Consider the following 17,903-nt stretch of genomic DNA (forward strand, 5'->3'; position numbering starts at 1 on the left):
GCATCGGTGCTTTGGGGAGCTCACTTGCTCTCTTTGAAATAGTCCAAAGCTGCCTCATGAGTCTGTCTCTGCTAGCTCCAGCCGCAGTGGCCCCTTCTCTCCCCAGCACAGAAGCATGACGGCCACCCGCTGCAGCCTGCTGCTCCCTCCTCGGGAAGGAGGTTGGTGTGGCACGGGGACGGCAAACCGCAAGCAGAGGGCTCAGCGCTGTGGTGTCTAGCTTGTCCTGCAGAGGAAATGGAAACATCGGTTCCCCGGATGATGTGAGTACTGGACTCTGCATGGGCCAGGCACCCTGGTTTCTGACCCACGTCACTTACAGCAGGGCCACCTGGCTCTTTGTGGACTGGGAAGACTCATTTCCTATAAGCGTGCTGGAGACTGCCGACTCCAACTGCGCACAGGCTCGGGAGATGCAGAGGCTACATGCAAAGTCAAGATGAGAAATTCTCAGGGTGCGTGGGCTGCTGCAGGCACGTCCCCTCCTCACCTCCTGGGAGCATCTCCCGGGTTCCCAGAACTGGCTGCCTGCTGTGGAAAAGGTTAATCTGCAGGCAGAAAGCTGCGGGTTTGCATTTGAATTTTGGGATAGCAGGTCTAGTCTGGCTCTGTGTGTGCAGAAGCCACCTACCTGTCCCTGGGACTGGGAGCAGGCTCCAGCTCGCAGGGCGGTGCTTGGCAGCAGCTCTAGACCTGCACCAAGCAATAAGAGTTCTTGCCTTTTGGGAAACATTGAGTCAGCCTGACCTCAAATAGCTTTTCAAAGAAGTAACCTAGAAACCTCCCACAGCGTGCGGCAAGCCTCCTGTGAAGGGGGGTGCGGAGGCCAAGGGACTGTTTTCACTTTGTAATGTCTTTGCTGCTCAGTGAGTTTAGGGGGGAATAACCTCCTGCTGGCAATAAGCCACACATAGCTCAGGCTGGAGAGGGACCTTGTAGCTGTGGTGCAAACCCCAGCCTGCTCAGGCTCGGGCTGTTAATGGGGCAATGACCTGCTAGAAAGTGCAGGGTTAATGGCAGCAGCAGGAGAGCGAGCAGAGCCTCACCGGGGGGTGTGTGAGGAGGTGTACGTGCTGAGCGCCACTGTGCACACGCAGCTGGAGAGCCGTGTAGGGGTGTAGATGATGCTCTGCAGCTGTGCCCTGGGTTGGGGTGAACCTGACATGGGTGGGGGGGTCAGTTCCCCAGCCTGACATGGCTGGGAGGGGTTAGGGACTCAGGGGTGCTGCTCAGCTGGGAAAACGCTGAGCCAGAACAGAAGCTTTGCTGGGCACTGACACAGCTGGCGTTGCTAGAATAGCACTGAAAGCCGCATCTAAAGATAGAAGTATGAAAAGGGCCCGGGACAAACCTGCTGCAGTGGTCGTTTGGTCGGGGTGTGCAAGGTGGGGCTGCTGTGCTGGCAGTGTCAGGCAGGCACTGCTGCCTGCGCGGGGTGAGCTGCTCTGCTGGCCCAGTGAGCCCGAGGTGTCCTTCCCAGGAGGGGGTGCTCGGGTGCCCCTCGGGGCTCTTCGGGAGAGCAGGTGACTTGGGGAGGCTGGTGCCTCACCTGCAGCTGGCTGCAAAGCCATCAGTCTCCCCTTTCTTTGCAGAGCTGCAGGGCACTGACCTCGGGGAAGTGGCAGCGCTCATGTGAGAGTGTTCCTGGCCTGGCCGGTGTGCCGCGGCTGGTGCTGCCAGCCATGTGGCTGGCGTCGGCTCGGGTGCCTCGGTGGCACTGCTCTGCCACCTGTTTGCCTGTCCTGCTTGGAGGCGGCAGAGGAACGGCTGTGGCTGCAGGGTGGAGGCTTTCCTCCCGTAACCAGGGACCTGCCAGAGCAGGATACGGGCTACTGCTGCGGGTGACCCAGCTCTGTATTAGGGGCTAAGTGTCACCTCTAGCCCTGGTCACAGGAGAGACACCAGGGAGGAATGGGGGCTCTTGCTCCCGGGCGCATGGAGGCACTGCCTCTTACAGTTGAGCAGCCTACCTGTGCAGCAGTGAAGGCAATGGTTTTTTTGACAAACAAAAGCAATTGAGATGGAGTAAGAGTAGGGGCCCAGCATGACTTCTCTGGTTTATGTTGGTTTGATTAAATTGTGAATTCAGTGGGTCTTAAGTCACTGACCCGGTTTACGTTTGTCCAAAGGCTCTCTGGGATCTCAGGGTTTCTGTTCATAAAAGTCATAGTGCGCACAACAGAGCGGCAGCTCATAACGTTTTATTGCTGTCTGAGATGGCATGGTGGAGAAGCAGATCTTTTGAGAAAGAATAAAACAAAAAATGGAACCTCATAAGAGCTGATCTTGCTGCAACTATGTTCCTGGTAAGTGCCATTTCAGCGCACAGAGGACCAGCTCCTCTGCTGTGGATTTCATCTCCTCAGAGGTTATTGCTCTTCTGCTCTCTGAAATACTCTCCTAAAGCAGAGAAATTATTTCAGTCCCTAATACAAATCTAATTTATTTCTTCTAAACCTGACTTCCAGTGGTCCCTCCTCTCAGACCCACTGAAAGGTACGCTGTGTTTTCCCAAGGGCTGAAGTTTTCTAACCAGATTAGAACCGACTAGTTTCTTGTGAAGCTGCCTGGCCATGGCTCTGCTGTTCCTGAAGACAACACCGTGCAGATGAAGCAGACGTCTCGGACACTGCTTCGCTTCTGCTCTTGGAGCATTCGAGCGAAAAGGTCCTGCTGCCCGTAGCCCCTGGGGGAGCACAGCCCCGAGGAGCCTCTCAGGACCGGCCCAGGCCGTCGCCTGCAGCTCTTGAAAAGCACCCTGTGCTTGGCACCCTGAGCAAGGGGCAGGCACCCCGTGGGCGATGCCTTTCCCTGCCCTCCCCTCACAGCCCTGCTTTGTGCAGGGCCCCGCTGGGTGTGGGGTTTGCCTCTGCTTTGGCTCCTCTTTTGCATGGAACCGCCTTTCCCGTGTCCAGCTAGTCGGGAGCCAAGGGAGGAGGCGACATTGGAGTTTGGGTTAATGCAGTTCATTTTGCTGATGTCTTTCTGAGCCGCTCCCAACTGCGGTGCTGCTGTCCCTTGCGTGTGTTTTTGGCAGGCCCTGTCTGTGGGGGAACAGCCCACAGCAGGCAAACGCCCACAGCAGGCAAACACCCCCAGCAAGCTGTGCCTTGCTTGGCTGCGTACTGCTCTAGGGCATCTTCCAAGCCGAGGGGTGCTGAGTGTGGCCCCACATCTGGCCGGGCTGTTTCCATATTCCTCTGTGCTTTGGAAATCATAGGCCAGTGTCCCCAAGGAGTATAAATTACAAAAATACAGTCTGGCGGGCACCATGTGAATGACCGCCCATTAGTGGTGTTTTTCCCAAACTCTCCTTTTATAGCTCTTTGTTCTGTTGTGTCAAAACTGATTTGTTTATATGGTTTCAGAGATGATGTTTCTCTACAAAAATGTTTTCCCCATAGTTTCGGATTGGTTCCCTTCTGCAGTTAGTAACATCATCACTTGGCATGGAGTCACTGAACTTCAGCTTGTGCAATATCCACACTGGCCGTGCTCAATTAGCAAATACAGTTCTCGGCAGCTTTAGTATAGTCTGCTGTTGTGTCATTTGCTCCCAGGGGAATTTAGAGCAGGAGGGATGACTTAGGCCTGATGCAAGATGATATTATTGGGTTAAATGCAGCCACATGGCTATGTACAACTTTTGTCACTGCTCGGTTCTCCAGTGCCCCTGACCAGACTGAGGGCTGTGTTGCCACCGAACGGGCAGTTTGCAAACATTTGCAAGCTTGGCATTACAGAAAAGGGAAAGACCTTAAAACTGGAGAGGAAAGTTCTGAGGAGCAAGTGGCTCCTTTCCCTACTCCCTGCCAGGTCTCGCTGCCCTGAGAACACAGGGAGCAGATGCCTGCTACGCGGCTGCTCCAGCGTAAGATGACACACCGAGATGAAATCACGGAGCTACTGGCAGTGGTCCTATGGACCCAAATGTCATGAGGGTATCACCCCAGCCCCTTCATTAGCATAAATCACTACTGTGTGCCTGGCCTCAGTGCTGCCAGCCTGCAATACACCACCAAAAGATTTGGCCCAATTTTGCCAGAAAAGAAACTGTTACTCGGTACTGTTCTTTCCAGCAGCGTGGCTCTGTGGAGCAGATGTTTACCATTAGTAACTGCTGGAGCTGCTTTCCGTCTGTGGGAGTAGCACAGCCAGCCCTTCACTTACTACGTTCACAGTGGGGCCTCAATTTTACCTGAGTTTGTACAGAAAAAAGGCTATGCTGCCAATTTTTTAGATTCTACTTGCTTTGGGCAGCGCCTTGCAAATTTGCAAGTAAAGAACTAAAGGAAGGAGAGCACGTAGCGCAGCCAGCCATGTGTCCCAGCCGCTGCCTGCATGGGGACTTTATGTCTGTGCCTCCGCAGAGACCCACCAGTCCCTGGGGGCATGATCACGGCATCAGAATATTTTTACTGTATGCAGTGGATAATAACAACTGAGGACCGGGTAAGGTCAGAGAAGCCTGAAACTTGATTATGACTGCTTGATCCCTGCCTCACTCACTGTAGGGTAACTGACAGCCTTATCATGTTATCCCTATGCATTAAAGAGACTTGATGTTGTCCAGCTCCTCTGCGTTGGTCTGTATCTCTTGACCCTTCTGAATAATTGCCTTGAAATGCCAGTGCTGGTTTATTTTCTTTTTATATTTTACTGGAAACTGGGAAGTGAGTATACAATGGACTATATGTCATTACTGTCCATGAGGCTGATTTCTATCTAAGATGCATTTGAGTTATTAGGGGATGAACCAGTTCAGTGGTGACAGCATTGCTAAGGGGTTTTTTCAAGAAGAAATGGCTCTCCAGAGCAGGAGCCAGGCAGACATGGGTGTGCCAGCCTGGCACAAAAGGGAGCAGTGCCCTGCGGTACTCAGCAGTCAGCTACTGCCCAGCAGTGCTCTCGGCTCCCTGTTGCCCATCTGACACAGTGCCCAGGCTGTGGGAAGCTCTGGATTTGTGTGGATACCACTGAGCAGTTTTGGTGCTGTGGTTTGCACAGAGCTCAGGGCAAGTCCCCAGCTCACTGCCCTCAGGCTGCAGATGCCTACAGCCACAGGGTGGTGGCCCTGGGCGCCTCGATGCCTCCAAGCAGCTCAGGACCACAGCTGCCCTCCCTGCTGTGGCTGCGACCAGGCTGCTCCCAGGCCACAAGCAGCTCACCAGGCACAGACATTCCCTCTGGGAACTGGGTTGCACTCTATTAAACATGTATCTCACTTTTGGATCTTGCTCCTCCCAACGTGCCCAGCTGTTTGATGGGAATAAACTGGTTAGTTGCCACAAAGCTCTGTGACAGGGCGTTCTTTCACAGCAGCAGTGGGCCCAGCCCCCTTCTGTTAGCATTTCGCCTTGACTGTCTGAAGCGTGTGCTGATTTCTGACCTGCTCTGGGTAAAACCCAAAGGGTCTGTTTTTCTGCAGCTGCTAAATGCTGGCAGATCTGGGGGAGTCAATGCAGTTAGCAGGTCCTGAGCACACCTGGTGCTCCCACCACCGAGCCAGGCCAGGCTGGAAATGGCCCTGCTGCCCCCTCTCCGGCTGGCCCCCCGAGATCCGACTGAGCGATGTGATTTAAGCCCTGTGAACTGGGCCACCTGGCAGTATGGCATCCCCTTTCCCAGCTACGCCTTTCTGCTCTTGGGAGGCAGCAAGCAAGAAAGAAAAGCTTCTGCACCGTGTTTACCCGTTTGTAGGTGTTCTGTTAGCCTCAGAGGAGCTCTGGCAGTCTATTGCTTGCTCACCGTTTTGCCTACTACCTCCACACCAGGTGTGCAACGTGGGGCAGAGTCCACGCCCGCTCTCTGGTGCGGGAGGGGATGTTTCAAAGCCCGGTGTGTTTCCCCTTCGCAGCTGCACCCTGCTGCCGTGCCGTGCCGTGGGGTATCTCGGAGCACTTGATGTAGAGCAAACCACGCTTCGGCACCACCCTATGAAGGGCGCACACGCTCGGACCCCGACTACAGCTGGGCGATCGGGGCAGAGCCGTCTGAGCACGCCCGGGGGCGGTGGCGGCGGAGGGCCGGGTCACTCGGCTCCCAGCCCGCCCCGGCTCCTTCTCCTAGGCGTTGTCCCGGCCCTTCGCGGGGCTTTCGGGAAGCGGCGGACCCAGCTTCGCTCCCCCCGGGCATCGCTCCCCCCGCCTCCCCGCGCCGGGCCGGGCCGGGCCGGCCGCGCTCCCCCGGGCCCTTCCAGCTCCCCCCGCCGGCGGCAGACGCCGCCCCGCCCCGCTCCCCTTTGTGCGGCAGCCCCGCCCCGCTCCGGCTCCGCTCCGTTCCCACCCGGCACCGCCCGGAGCAGCGGGGCGCGACAGCCCAGCCCGCTCCGCTCCGGCTCCGCTCTGCCCGACGTTGCCGCCCGCCCCGGCCCGGCCCGGCCCGGCCCGGCGAGCTCAGGTGGGTCCGGCCGACGCGGTGCCTCCGGCGCGGCTGCCTGGGGAAGGGGCGGCGGGGCGGGCTGCCCGGCTTCGGGTGTCCTGCCGCGGCGTGCCCGGCACCGGGCGGCTCGGGGGTGCGCGGCTCGGGGGTCCGCGTACCGGCGTGTGGCGGCGTGGCGCAGCCCGGTTCCGCCGGGGAGGCCGCCGGGGCACGGCCCGGTCCCCGCCCCGCGGTGCCCGGGCTGGTCCGGTGCCCCGGGGCATCGCCCTGCGCCTCGAGCCGCCCGCATCCCCGGCCCTGGCGGCTGCCATGGCAACGCCGGGTACTATGGTTTCCCTCATCCCGCCGTTGCCTGGTTACCAGCCCCCCGTGCTGGGAAGGATGCTCCGGCTGACCGGCCGTCCCCACTGGAGACCACCGTGGGTAGACCTGGGGCACGCCCTGCTTCTCCCGGACTCCCTGGGCTGGCCGGGCTCTGTGGCGTGTGGGGAGCCCGGGGAACAGGGAGGTAATCCTCCTCTCCGAGTAGCTGGCAGCGTTCTGGCTTCTGTTGTTAAATATTTTAGTAACACCGTAGCGATACATAAACAGTCAAGTGCTTTATCCCGGGAAGGCGTACCAGAGTAAGAGAAGAGCGTGTCTCTTGGGGTGTGTAATTAACGTTTCCTAAAGAAACAGATATCAGAGTCCATGTGGTGGAACTCGGATCTTGCAGGAATATTTCTGTGGGAGGGAAAGTGACAGGTGGTTTGTGTGGATGTGAATAAGCTTTGCAGCATGAAAGAGCAGCCTCTCGGGAAAAGCTGCGTGTCGATTGGGACTTGAAGCAGTTCCCTGCACCCATGTCAGCGGTGCTCCAAGGTGCCGTTGGGTCCTGTTGAGATTTGTAGTCCCCCTGGGTGGTTTCACTCAGAGTTTGAAATGAAGGCAAGCCCAGAGAGTCCCTGCCCGCGCGCAGCAGGAGTGTGGCTCTGAGGTGGAGTGATGGGGAGCGCGCGAGGGAAGGCTGCCAGCGTAAAGTGCAGTCGCTGCACAGCCAGGCCACCTGTTAGAGCGTGCTTGTGGGCCTGCCAGAGAATTTTGCCGTGCTTATGAGGTGTGGGGCTGGCTGCGCCTTCTTCTCGTCCGGCTTGTGTTTCACGCTTGCCTCAGAATTTTAGCTGCCTCCTTGAAACTTAATCTGTGCGGGTAACACATCATGGAGAGTCACAGTTTTGCCAGGAGTTTAGACTTTAGTGTTGAGGACGACTCCCCAGCACAGCAAACTGGCAGCTTTGTGTCTGGTTGTTCCCCTGTGTTTGCCTTTTGGGCTGTTTGTGTGTTTCCAAAGCGTAAAGAAGCCACTGAGCTCCACGGCTGTCGTATCGCCATGCTGCCTAAGCACGGAGCAGGCACCGCTTGCACCGGGCAGCACGGAGCCGTCCTGCCGAGGGGCTGTACCGCCTGGCTGTCCCTCCTCGCAGCATGCAGCCACAGCAGTGCTGGCAGGGGCAACGGCCGCGCCTGGCGGGGACTTCTGCCTCGTGTTCGGCAGTGGTCATGACTGCTGGCAACAGCAAAGGAGAGACTGGAGAAAATGTCCGCTCTTTGATTCTCTGCTGAGCCTGGCAGTATTGTGGCAGCCCGGGACACATGGGAGCTTGAAACGGCTTCTCTTACGCTGCTAATTCAGTGTTTTCTGGTGATCTGGATTTGTCTTGCATCAGGACCTGCCAGGTAACCTCTGCTTTCACCGACCTGTTTGATTCCCGTTGTGCTCATGCCCGGCCGTGCCCCACGCAGCGCACAGAGCCCGGGGTTTAGCCAGCGTGCAGCGATGGCTGGGGAGCGCTGGGTGTGGTGCAGGACAGGACAGTTTGGGCAGGTGCACTGGTTAGGTTTACAGCACCCAATTATCTCTTAAGCAAACGAGGAGAGAACAGGAGCAGCAGAGTCCTGGCAGGAGGTGGTGGTGGTGTTTACTGCTTCCCCTGAGCTGAGGGCTGGGTTCTCTGCCGGCTCTCCCGAAGCCGGTGCTGCCGGGCGGCCATTAACTCGGCAATCATTGTGATGGAGGTTTGCTGCAAATGAAGGGCTAGCCTCGCTGTTTCGTGCCTGCTGCTTCTCGTTTGGGGAAACTTGAATCGTCGGGGTGGGCCGGGGACTGCGCGTGAGCCAGATGTGGCCAGGCAGCTTTGGCTAAAGCTCCTTGATGTTTTAGGGCCAGTTGCCTGAGGCTGGAAGAACCCCTTCAGGAGGGAAGTTTAATGCTGGGGTGCAGGGGAGAAATGCAGCACAGGGTGCGCTCCGAGCCTTGCTTAGCCGTGTTCAGCAATTCCCTGTGATCGTGTGTTCTTGCAAGTATCGACGCGGTCAGGGCTGGTCCGTGGGGGCCCGCACGTGAGTCTCGTTCAGCAGAAGCAGGGCTGCAGTTTGAGTTCCTGGGGCTCCTGGAGACGGTTTCCTTCAACTATCCTGTGCTATGGGGACATCCCCCAAACACGGTCTTCTATCCAGTCAGCCTTTGAATTGGCACCAAATTTGGGAAGTGCCGTCCGTATCAGAATGGTGAGGGCTGGAAATCACTCTTTCTCTCTCATTTAGGAACATGAGACACAACAACAGGCACATTAATAGCCAGATTGATGCTGATGTGAAATGGCAGAAGAGCACATCTATGCATAGCTGGAAATGTCCATTCACACATGCACACTCTGAAGTGCTCCAGGCAACTGAGCACTGCTGTCACGGTCTTGGGGGCTTTGCGCAGAAACTAGAGACTTTAACTAGGTCTGATCTTCAGGAGGTGCCCTGAGGACTCCTGACGGAAGGAGGAGGCTGCCCAGCGTTGTGCTGTGATGGTTGAGACTTGACAGGGCTGATCTATGCAAAACCATGAAAAAGAAAACGGGACCTCAAGATTCAATGCTGTTACAAATTTACCTGCCTTGCTCTGGCATGATTTGCTGTGTTAGAAAGAGTTAATCGTTGGGCAGGAGGGACTGGGTCTGTCTGCCAGGATTTCCCCTTGCTCCTCTCTCGCACACACACACTCCACGCGCGCACACACGCTAACCCAATAACATGCAGAATTGCAAGGAGGGATTATCCAGAAGCAGGAGGCTGAGGGAGAGCTGTGACTGCGCCTTGCATGGAGCAAAGCATGTTGGCTGCGCGCTTGGTGGGGAGGAAGCAGGACAGTGAATCGTCTGGCCAGCTCTGGTGCCTGTGAGCTGCGCCCGCGTGGGTATGGGTGGCTCCCAGCTCCGGCTGCCTGAAGTCCAAGCGCAGGCTGGGGAGGGAGCGGTGAGGGTGGCCGTGGCGCTGCCGCCCAGCCCTGACTCATGCTCACGCTGATGAGCTGCAGCCCCTGCGTGGGAACAGCCCCACAAGGCATTTCCGCTGGCTGCGCTGGGCAGAGTGGGACCGAGCCCCGGCCGGGTGCCGCCTGTCCTGGGGCGCTGCTCCAGGGGCTGCTGGCCCTGGCTGGTAGCCACAGGGGCCAGGCTGCACCAAGGGGGCAGCTGCGGCTGCGTTGGCTCCTCTGGCCCTGGGGCAGGGAAGGCATCCCGGGGCAGAGGGCCCTGCCAGTGTGCAGGGCGAGGGAGGCTGTGTGAGCGCCCTGGGGCAGGTCCAGTCCTGGCTGCCTGTGTGGCACAGGGTTAGTCCCTCAGCCCGGTCTCGTCCCTATCCTGCCAGAGAGAGGTTCAGTGAAAGCACAGGTAAGCCCCCAAACAGCAAACTCCACGTACTCCATCGGTCTGTGTCGTTGCCACCTTCACCTGGGAGCCTCTCCCAAATGCCTGATGTCCCGCTCCTGGCACCTGCTCTCGCTCAGCCATGCAGATGGGGACGGGGGTGTGTGTAACTATTTGGTTTTCCCTCTTAAAACTGCAGATTGGGTCGGGGTGAGAGGAAAGGAGAGCTCTGGGCACCACTGCCCTGCTTCCTGTGCTGCTCTGCCTCTCTCGATATTAAGACAGATCTCGCAGTTTTAACAGGAAAAAAACATGTTTTGATTCAAGTCGCATGCAAAGTGCACTGCACCGCCTGTTCCCCATGGTGTGTATGGCTGCTCGGTTTGGTGACTGCAAACTTTGTGTCACTAATGGGGAGAAAACAGGGCAATTTCTGCCCAGCAGCACCGTGCGGTGAGGAGCAGGCTGTGCCCGTGGGGCTGGGCGGCGGGGCTCCGTCGCTTGTCGGGAAGCTGTTATTTTTCCGCTGCTTTTGTGCAAAGGCACAGCTGGTTTCAGTGTGAATGGAGGGCAGGGAGCGCTACCTTCGTGCCTCGAACACTGCGGTCTAAAGACACAAGCGGGGAAAACAGCAAAGCCTTTGCAATGTTTGCTCTTCTCACTTTATTTCAGCTTCAGGAAAAAGTGGGTGGGCCAGCTTGAAACAACCCAAAAAACCTGTGGCGCTTCGCAAAGCATATGCTGCCTTGGAGGAGAACTGGGCTCATTTGCACTCCAGAATGCTGTGTTTGTTTTTCTAGCAAGGACACCGCCAATCCTGATGGTTAACTCGTGCGGAGAGAAGTTTTAGCGTGCGGAAGTGTGTGAATTTTGAGAATTGAGTTAGAAAAACAAAGAACATATGTGTGCTGTGTGCTTGGCTTGGCAAAAAAAGTGAACTCTGCTGCACTAAATGCAAGGAGCCAAAAGCTGAGCAGAGGACTGGAAACAACGTCTGTGGCTGAGCAGGGCCCCAGCGCTGGCCCGCTTCCTCGGGCGGCTGCGGAGGGCTGGCGGCGGCTGCGGGAGAGCGGGGAGCGAAGCCTTCGGCGGGTGCCGAAGCTGGGAGACATTCACTTTTGTTAGTATTGGCAACACACCCAGCAAGCCAGCAACGTGGCTCGTGCGTTTTCAAAGCCCTGCTGGGAGCTCTGGCCTGCGTGTCAGACACTGTTACCGTTGCAGGCAGGACCGTCCTGGGCGGTAAAGCACCTTTCCAGGCGTCAGTGGGAGCACCCCGAAATAGAAGAGGTGTGAGGGTGGATGGCTGGCGCGTGATGAGTGACTCAGGCTGAGGGCTGCGGGGCGCAGGGTGAGAAATGCTGCCTTCAGAAGTGCCGGGGCTGACTGGTGCGGGAGGGGAGCGTGCATGAGGTGAGCGTGCCCGGCCGGCACCCCTGTGCGTGCATCGGGGCTGCGGGCTGGAAAGCTCGGCCCCGGGGAGAGGGTTCCCACAAGCCTTGGCTGGGGTGGCAGGGCTCAGGGCAGACGGTTGTGAATAATGCAAAATTCCCGAGTGTGTGCTCCAGGGGATGTCACTGTGCTGCTGCTACAATAGTAGTGAAATAGTGACAAAGGAAACAGTAAAAATCTGATGAATGATTTGTTCAAAGAATAAAGGCATCATTAATACGCTATAAGAGCCAATCAATACCGTTCATCTAGCAATGGCGTGTGCTGTATTGCATCTCCTTGTGCGCATACAACACCCTCGTATTGGGTAATGACACTGATTTTGTGCTGGCAGCCTCGGCAGTAAATAGATAAAGGACATAGGAGAATGTGCAACTAGAAGTTACTGTATCACCAGCTGTTGGGTTCTTTGTACGTGTTTCTAAGACCTGGTAATTATCCAGAATTACGTGCCTCAGCAAACGAGGGGGCTTGTCTGGGCACAGGGAGGCAGCGGCACGCTCCAGCGCGGCGTGGCAGCGCAGCCCTGCACTACACAATGGCAGCGGCAGCTGCAGGCAAGGGAAATTAAACCCTCCAGTGTTCAGATAAAACACGTTTACTTCAAAATGACAAGACAGGGAAGGGGAGGGGAGGACGTGAATTATCATGGGATGCAACTTGTTATGATGAATAAATTGGGTTCTGGAAACGTGCTCCCGGTGTTTGCGGAGTCGAGCGCGGTGCTGGAGGCTGCTTCCTCTGCAGGCGCGATGGGAGCTGACGCCCGAAGGCAGCGCTGGGGACCACCCGTGGAGCGAAATGCTGCTGGGGCCAGCTTTGGTGGGCTGGTGGGCACTGCTGAGCCCACTCCATGTGTGCCCTTCCTGGGCACCTTCACAGCACAAACTGGGACGAGGGGCCATGGCAGGATCTGGAGGACAGACCCTGGTGCCTCCAGGAGCCAGCCTGGGGCAACTGAGCTGCCTCCGCCCGTTGCTGGCAGCCGGGGTGGGCTGAGATGGAGGTTGCATCCGAATCAGGTCAGGCTCTGGAGAGGCTGGGGATCTGCATCCGTCAGCTAGCTGAATTCCTCCTCTGCCGAGGGCCCCTTTCTTATCGGCACTAATCCAGCGCAGCAGCTGCAGCAGCTCTGTAGCACTCGGTGCTATCAGTGCTGTGCAGGGCGCCCGATAACCCCCCCTCCCTCTCCTGCGCCAGCAGCAAGCCCTCTTTGCGCTCCCGCACCATGTACGGCCACCGATCCCTATCCTTGGGGCGCGTAGTGACTGCCTGGCAGCAGCAAAACACAAACAAGCAGAGCCCTGCGTGCGGGCGGGCGAGCGAGCGAGCTGCGGGCGGCCAGGGAGGCAGCACCCAACCTGCCTCTGCACTCCTGAGCCCCCGGTTCGCTCCGTCGAAGGAGGCGCGTCTGCCAAGCGCTCTGCTCCTGGCAAGAGGCATCCCCGCACGCATCCACCCAGCGGGAAGGGGTGGCTGGGTCCACAGCGCCCTGTGCCAGCTGGCAGGACGGAGGGCAGCCGCTCCCCTGGCCTCTGCCTGCGCCCTCGGGAGGAGGAGAAAGGATGCTCGGACGGGGCTGGTTAATAGGTACTGTGCGTGCTGGCAGGGGCCTCCCTTTGCAGAGCAGCGGTGCCTGGTGTCGGCTGGTCCCAGCAGCAAGGGTGACCATCCCAAATGGGTGCAGCAGCAGGAGCTCGAGGCGTGGAGATGTGCAGCCCCAGCCCGAGCTGGCAGGGAGTGTCACAGCCCGGCCACGGCGTTGTTACACCCAGGCTGGCATCCCTTGAGAAGGAGCCGTGCGCCGGCCGGGTGCCCCTGCACAAGGGCAGTGTGTCGGTGCTTGTGAAGGGGCAGGGGCATGCTGAGCTGTGAGGGGGCACCGAGGGGTATTTATGGTCTCTCCTTGCTGCCGCAGGTGAGCGTGGGGAGCTGGGAGGGGCAAGTGGGGCCATGAGCTCCTGTCCCACCAGGGCTGCTGGCCTCATTGTAGGAATGTGCTGTAATTGCTATGCTAATTGGGACAAATTAAAGTATGCTCTGGGTGAAGGGCACAGTATTGACCTTGATGGAGAGATCACAGCCCTTGCGCTGGCCCCATTGCCTGCAGTGCAACCTTGAGACTGTGCCGAGATCCGTGCCAGGAGCAGAGGCAGTGCTGCAGAGGTGGTTGAAAATATACCACAGAGCCCCACAAAATGTCTGTCTGTCTGTCTGCTCAAACCCTTCCCCTCTTTCGTGCCTGTGAGCTGCCATGTCCCGTCAGGCTGGTGCAGCTATGGCACCAGGTATCGTGGCCGGGCCCCCGGGTGTTTCCTGGGGCCAGCCTGGCTCCTTCTCCCAGCGTGGGCTGCGAGGGCCGTGCAGCCTCGCCTGCCTACGCGGTCGGGCGCGGGTTGCCTGTAGTCCCTCCTGTGCACCCCAGCCCCATCGCTGTGCCCTCCACCTGCTGCCCGGGTGCTGAGCCTGCTTCTCCCCTGTCTCGCAGCGGCCATGGAGGCAGTGCTGATCTTCCTGTGCTCCCTGCTGGTGCCGGCGGCCGTGGCAGACGGTAGGTGCCGAGTGCTTCCTGCCTGCAGGAGGTGGCAGGGGCGTGGGGAAAAGGCTGCAGGGTGCCGGAGGACAGCTGCTCCTCCGATCCAAGGGGGCTGGAATGGGGTGTGGGGCAGCAGCCCTGGGAGCCTGCAGCCCCAGTGGGGAGCAGCGGGGTGCCTGCGCTGGCAGGGGGGCAGTGGGGGCTCAGCCGGGAGGCTTGCTCACCTCACACCCCTTGTCTGCTTACTTCCAGTGGCCACCCAGGGAAAGGAGGAGGACCCCTTTCACTATGGTGAGCATCGGCGTGCACGGGGATGGATGTGCTGGCAGGGACGTGCTTGTATGTGTGGTGGGGAGCAAAAGAAGCTGCCCCCTTCCCTGAGCCCAGCAGGATCAAGCCCCTGTGTCTCCTCCCCCCAGATTACCAGAGCCTGAGGATCGGGGGGCTGGTCTTTGCCGTGGTCCTGTTCACCGTCGGTATTCTCCTTATACTCAGTAAGTTGGGGACCAGGCAGGTGCTGGGCATGTGGGCCGGGACAGTGGGGGCTGTTCTCGCAAGGGGTGGCCATCGGGAAAGGCTGGGGCCCGGTCCTACTTTGGCCACGCTCATGGCGTTTCTCTCCCCTTGCAGGCAGGAGGTGCAGGTGCAGTTTCAACCAGAAGCCCAGGTGAGTGAGGGCAGCGTCTCCCTTGGAGAGCCTCCCTGCCTCCTGCTCAGCTCTTCCCGAGCTCCTTCCCACAGCTGGCAGAGTGGCTGCCCTCTCTGAACATCCCTTTCGGGTGCCTGGAGCCCAAAGCCGAGGGATGCTCTGCTGCAGAGCTCCTGGGTGCCAAAGCAGCTGTGCGTGCTCCCAGGGCACGTTCCTCAGCACGCTCCTGCGCCGCTGGGCATCCCACCCCCTGGGACGGGGTGCAGGTCCCAGCCACTCTCACTGTGCACCTCTTCTTGCAGAGCTCCAGGGGACGAGGAGGCTCAGGCTGAAAACCTGATCACGTCAAACGGTAAGGTTGCTTGTCCCGCGCCGCGCGTGCTCTGCCACCGCTGCTGCGTTGCACTTGCCTGCCTGCGGAGCACGGAGCTCTGTGCAGGCGCTGCAAACAGCTCTGCTCTTCCCTTTGCAGCAACGGGAGCACAGAAAGCAGAGAACTGAACAAGAGCCATGCGGTGAGTCCCAGGGCTGCTGCGGACCAGCCCAAGCCAGTGTGGATGGTTGCACCAGGGCTGTCACAGCCTCAGTGCTGGGAAGGAAGCGGGGGGCAGCCGGGGTTGTGTAGGGGGATGACCGCGGGGCTCCAAGTAGACCAGTCTGCTGGGACTGGGCAGCTCTGCATGCCCAGCACGGTGCAGGAGCGAGCACTGGTAGGGGCTGTGACAGGGAAACACGCAGTGCTGGCATGGTCCCGGCTGTCCTGCGCTTGGCAAGCCCCAGGCAGCCCAGCGAGAAAAGGAAGCATCTGTCCGGATTTTCCTTTGCATTACATTTCCTTTCCTTGTGCTCCTCCACCCCAAAATAGTTTTATTTTTAGGGCCTCTGGAGAGCTGCATGCGAGTCCCCTGGGGCGTCTCGCTCCTCGCCTGCAGTCAGAGTTCCCCTGAGCTCCTGGGCTGTGGCCCGCTTTTGGAGAGGGGGAACGTCTGGAGCCCGTGCTGGCGGGAGTGCAGTTTGTGCTGCTGGTGGACAAGCCCTGCGCAGGGAAAGGCAGCAGTGCTGCTCCCAGCCTGACTCGCTGCTCTCCTTCCCGTGCAGACCCAGAGACCTGAGGACAGACGCTCGGACCGCAGATGCCAGTGGCCTGCGAGGAAACTGAAATTGCAGCAACAGGTCCCCCTAAGGAGATGCGAAGCTGCTGTCTGTGTTACCCTCTGTACTTCAGCACCGGTTCTCTGTTTACTAACCCGACTAAACTCCACTCACCGTCCTCTCTGCCTCCAGTGGTGTGTAATGTTGATGTGAGATGATCATACCTCTAGGGCTAGTCCTTGCTGATGTTGTAATAGTGACTTTCTCTTCACTTTTCTCGTACTGTGCGTATGATTCCAGCTGTGTATGACTGGCAGGCGCTGCCCCTCTGGGCCATTTCCCAAGCCCAGGATGGGGAGGCACAGGGCAGGGCGGCGTGGGCTGCGTTGCACGGAGCCTGCTGCGTCCCCCCACCCTTCCCCGTGCCTGGAGCCAGAGGCTCGTGGTTCATCCCGGCTGGCTTTGGGCAGGGCTCGGGGACCAGTCCCGTGGCGTTTTGGGGGCCTGCCCGGCGTGACTATGGACCGTGCGTTGCCATTTCAGCAATAATCCTCCTGCGCGCCCCCAGCCCAAAGGCAGCCGCGGTGGGGGGCGAGTCAGGCAGGGACATCCCGCAGCTTGACTGCCCTGGGTGGTGGTACCGGGGTGATAGATTTAAGGCTGAAGGAAGCTCCCCTTTCTTGCCTGCTCAGCACTGCCCATTTGTGTCCCTGGCTAAAACCAAGCCGTCTGTGTGGGATGCTGTTATAAATGTGAGGAAATGCTGCGGTGGCAGAGAAGTCCGTGAAATCCCCCAGCACGGTGACACTGTGAAAGAGCAGCTGCGCAGCAGTGACCCTGCTAACCAGGACAAAGCAGCTCCTTGCCAACGCTCTGCCTGCCCACGAGACAGAGGTGGGCAGGTTAAATGGTCTCCGAGGGCTAAAGAGAAACATGGGCTGAAATAAAGCTCCTGTCCTTGCTTGTGTCCGGCAGGGAAGGGGGCAGCGGTGTTTCCTCCTGGTGCTCCCTGCCCTTCCTGATGCCGTGTCGCTCCCTGTGCCACAGTCTGGGACACGGCCACCCTTGTCAGTGCTGCGTGTCGTCCCGTGGCGGTTATGTGTCATCAGCCCCCCCGATGCCAACTGGCCCTTCTCACCGCAGAGCAGCAGCGAGCCATGCTCTGGCTTTGCACGCCTGAGCTTGCACGGTGGCGACGTGCCAGGACCAGAAGGGCTGAGCCCAGAGTCCATCGTCACCTTGTGTCCTCTCGTGGGTCGGAGGCAAACCTGTGAGTCTCACCCCCCCTTCCCCCAAGCCCATGGGCATGCAAAACCCTGGCCTCAGCTGGGGCTGGGGAGCGCCGGCTGGGTTGTGGGTGCTTGCCAAGGCAGGGTCAGCCTGGGCAGCAGTGGGAGATCCCTGGGGCTGAGCGGAAACACGTCAGAGTGCCCGCCGTGTGCCGGGAAGAGGTTCTCATCCTATGGGCTGGTTTTGAGAGGGGTTTCTTCTATGCCCACCCCACTGCGGTGGCCCTGCCTCCAGCGTGGGCTCTGTCCCTGCGTGCTTTGCATCCCTGGGTGGCACTGGGAAGCAGGCTCTGTCCCATCTGTGTGAGGCAGAGGAACGGTGTCTCTGGTACCCTGTCCTTTCCCTTCGTGGCCATTGAAGAAATTTCTGCTCGCCTCCTGCCTCCGCGCTGCCCCGCAGCCTCGGGCAGAGCAGACCCTGTGCAGCCCAGCCCCCGAGCGTCAGCTGTGTGCGTGTCCCACGTCGGAGTGCCCGTGGTGTCTGTAGTGTGCCGTTGGTGTTAACACAAAACAAAGAAATCCCTGTGGTGTGTAGAAATGGCAAAAGCCTGACTGTTGTAAAATAAACTGAGCTATTGTGTTTCCTTTTAAAGAGGCAAGTGTGCTGCTGTGGTAAAGGGAGGGGTGTGTTCTGTGCTGTGACCTAAGGGGAAAAGGGAATAAAACATAATTTCTATGGGTGCCTGGCTACGTCGTCGCAAGGGCCGTGGCGTTTCCAGAGCTCGGGGGAAAGGCTGCGGGGAACGGGACAGGGGCTGTGGGCTCCAGTCCTGCTGGGGAGGGTGGCTGGGCGAGCTGGCAGGCTCTCCCTCTGTGCTGGGCAGCGC

The 17,903-nt window shown here is 58.8% G+C and overlaps 1 protein-coding gene across 3 annotated transcripts; it reads left to right on the plus strand.

The window, feature by feature from the left end:
• Positions 1 to 5,935: 5,935 nt before the first annotated feature.
• On the plus strand, positions 5,936 to 17,668 carry FXYD6 (FXYD domain containing ion transport regulator 6). Of its 3 annotated transcripts, none has more exons than XM_075774792.1 (8): positions 5,936 to 6,399; positions 13,999 to 14,061; positions 14,299 to 14,337; positions 14,466 to 14,540; positions 14,677 to 14,713; positions 14,998 to 15,047; positions 15,168 to 15,210; positions 15,794 to 17,668. In XM_075774792.1, the coding sequence occupies exons 1-7, from the start codon at positions 5,937 to 5,939 to the stop codon at positions 15,194 to 15,196; spliced, it is 756 nt and encodes a 251-aa protein (XP_075630907.1). In that variant the 5' UTR covers position 5,936; the 3' UTR covers positions 15,197 to 15,210; positions 15,794 to 17,668. The 3 variants fall into 3 exon arrangements, with proteins under 3 accessions (XP_075630907.1, XP_075630910.1, XP_075630908.1); XM_075774795.1 differs by lacking the exon at positions 5,936 to 6,399 and adding an exon at positions 9,473 to 10,082; XM_075774793.1 differs by lacking the exon at positions 5,936 to 6,399 and adding an exon at positions 12,804 to 13,100.
• Positions 17,669 to 17,903: the final 235 nt, after the last annotated feature.

This window comes from Balearica regulorum, chromosome 23 (assembly GCF_011004875.1).
Source record: "Balearica regulorum gibbericeps isolate bBalReg1 chromosome 23, bBalReg1.pri, whole genome shotgun sequence".
Taxonomy (NCBI): domain Eukaryota; kingdom Metazoa; phylum Chordata; class Aves; order Gruiformes; family Gruidae; genus Balearica; species Balearica regulorum.

Excerpts from the sequence above, each read along its gene's own strand:
- FXYD6 (XM_075774792.1), top strand. The coding sequence starts at position 5,937 with ATGAAGGGCGCACACGCTCGGACCCCGACTACAGCTGGGCGATCGGGG. Across the intron at positions 14,062-14,298 it reads GCCGGCGGCCGTGGCAGACG|TGGCCACCCAGGGAAAGGAG; the intron begins GTAGGTGCCGAG and ends GCTTACTTCCAG. Across the intron at positions 14,714-14,997 it reads AGTTTCAACCAGAAGCCCAG|AGCTCCAGGGGACGAGGAGG; the intron begins GTGAGTGAGGGC and ends CTCTTCTTGCAG.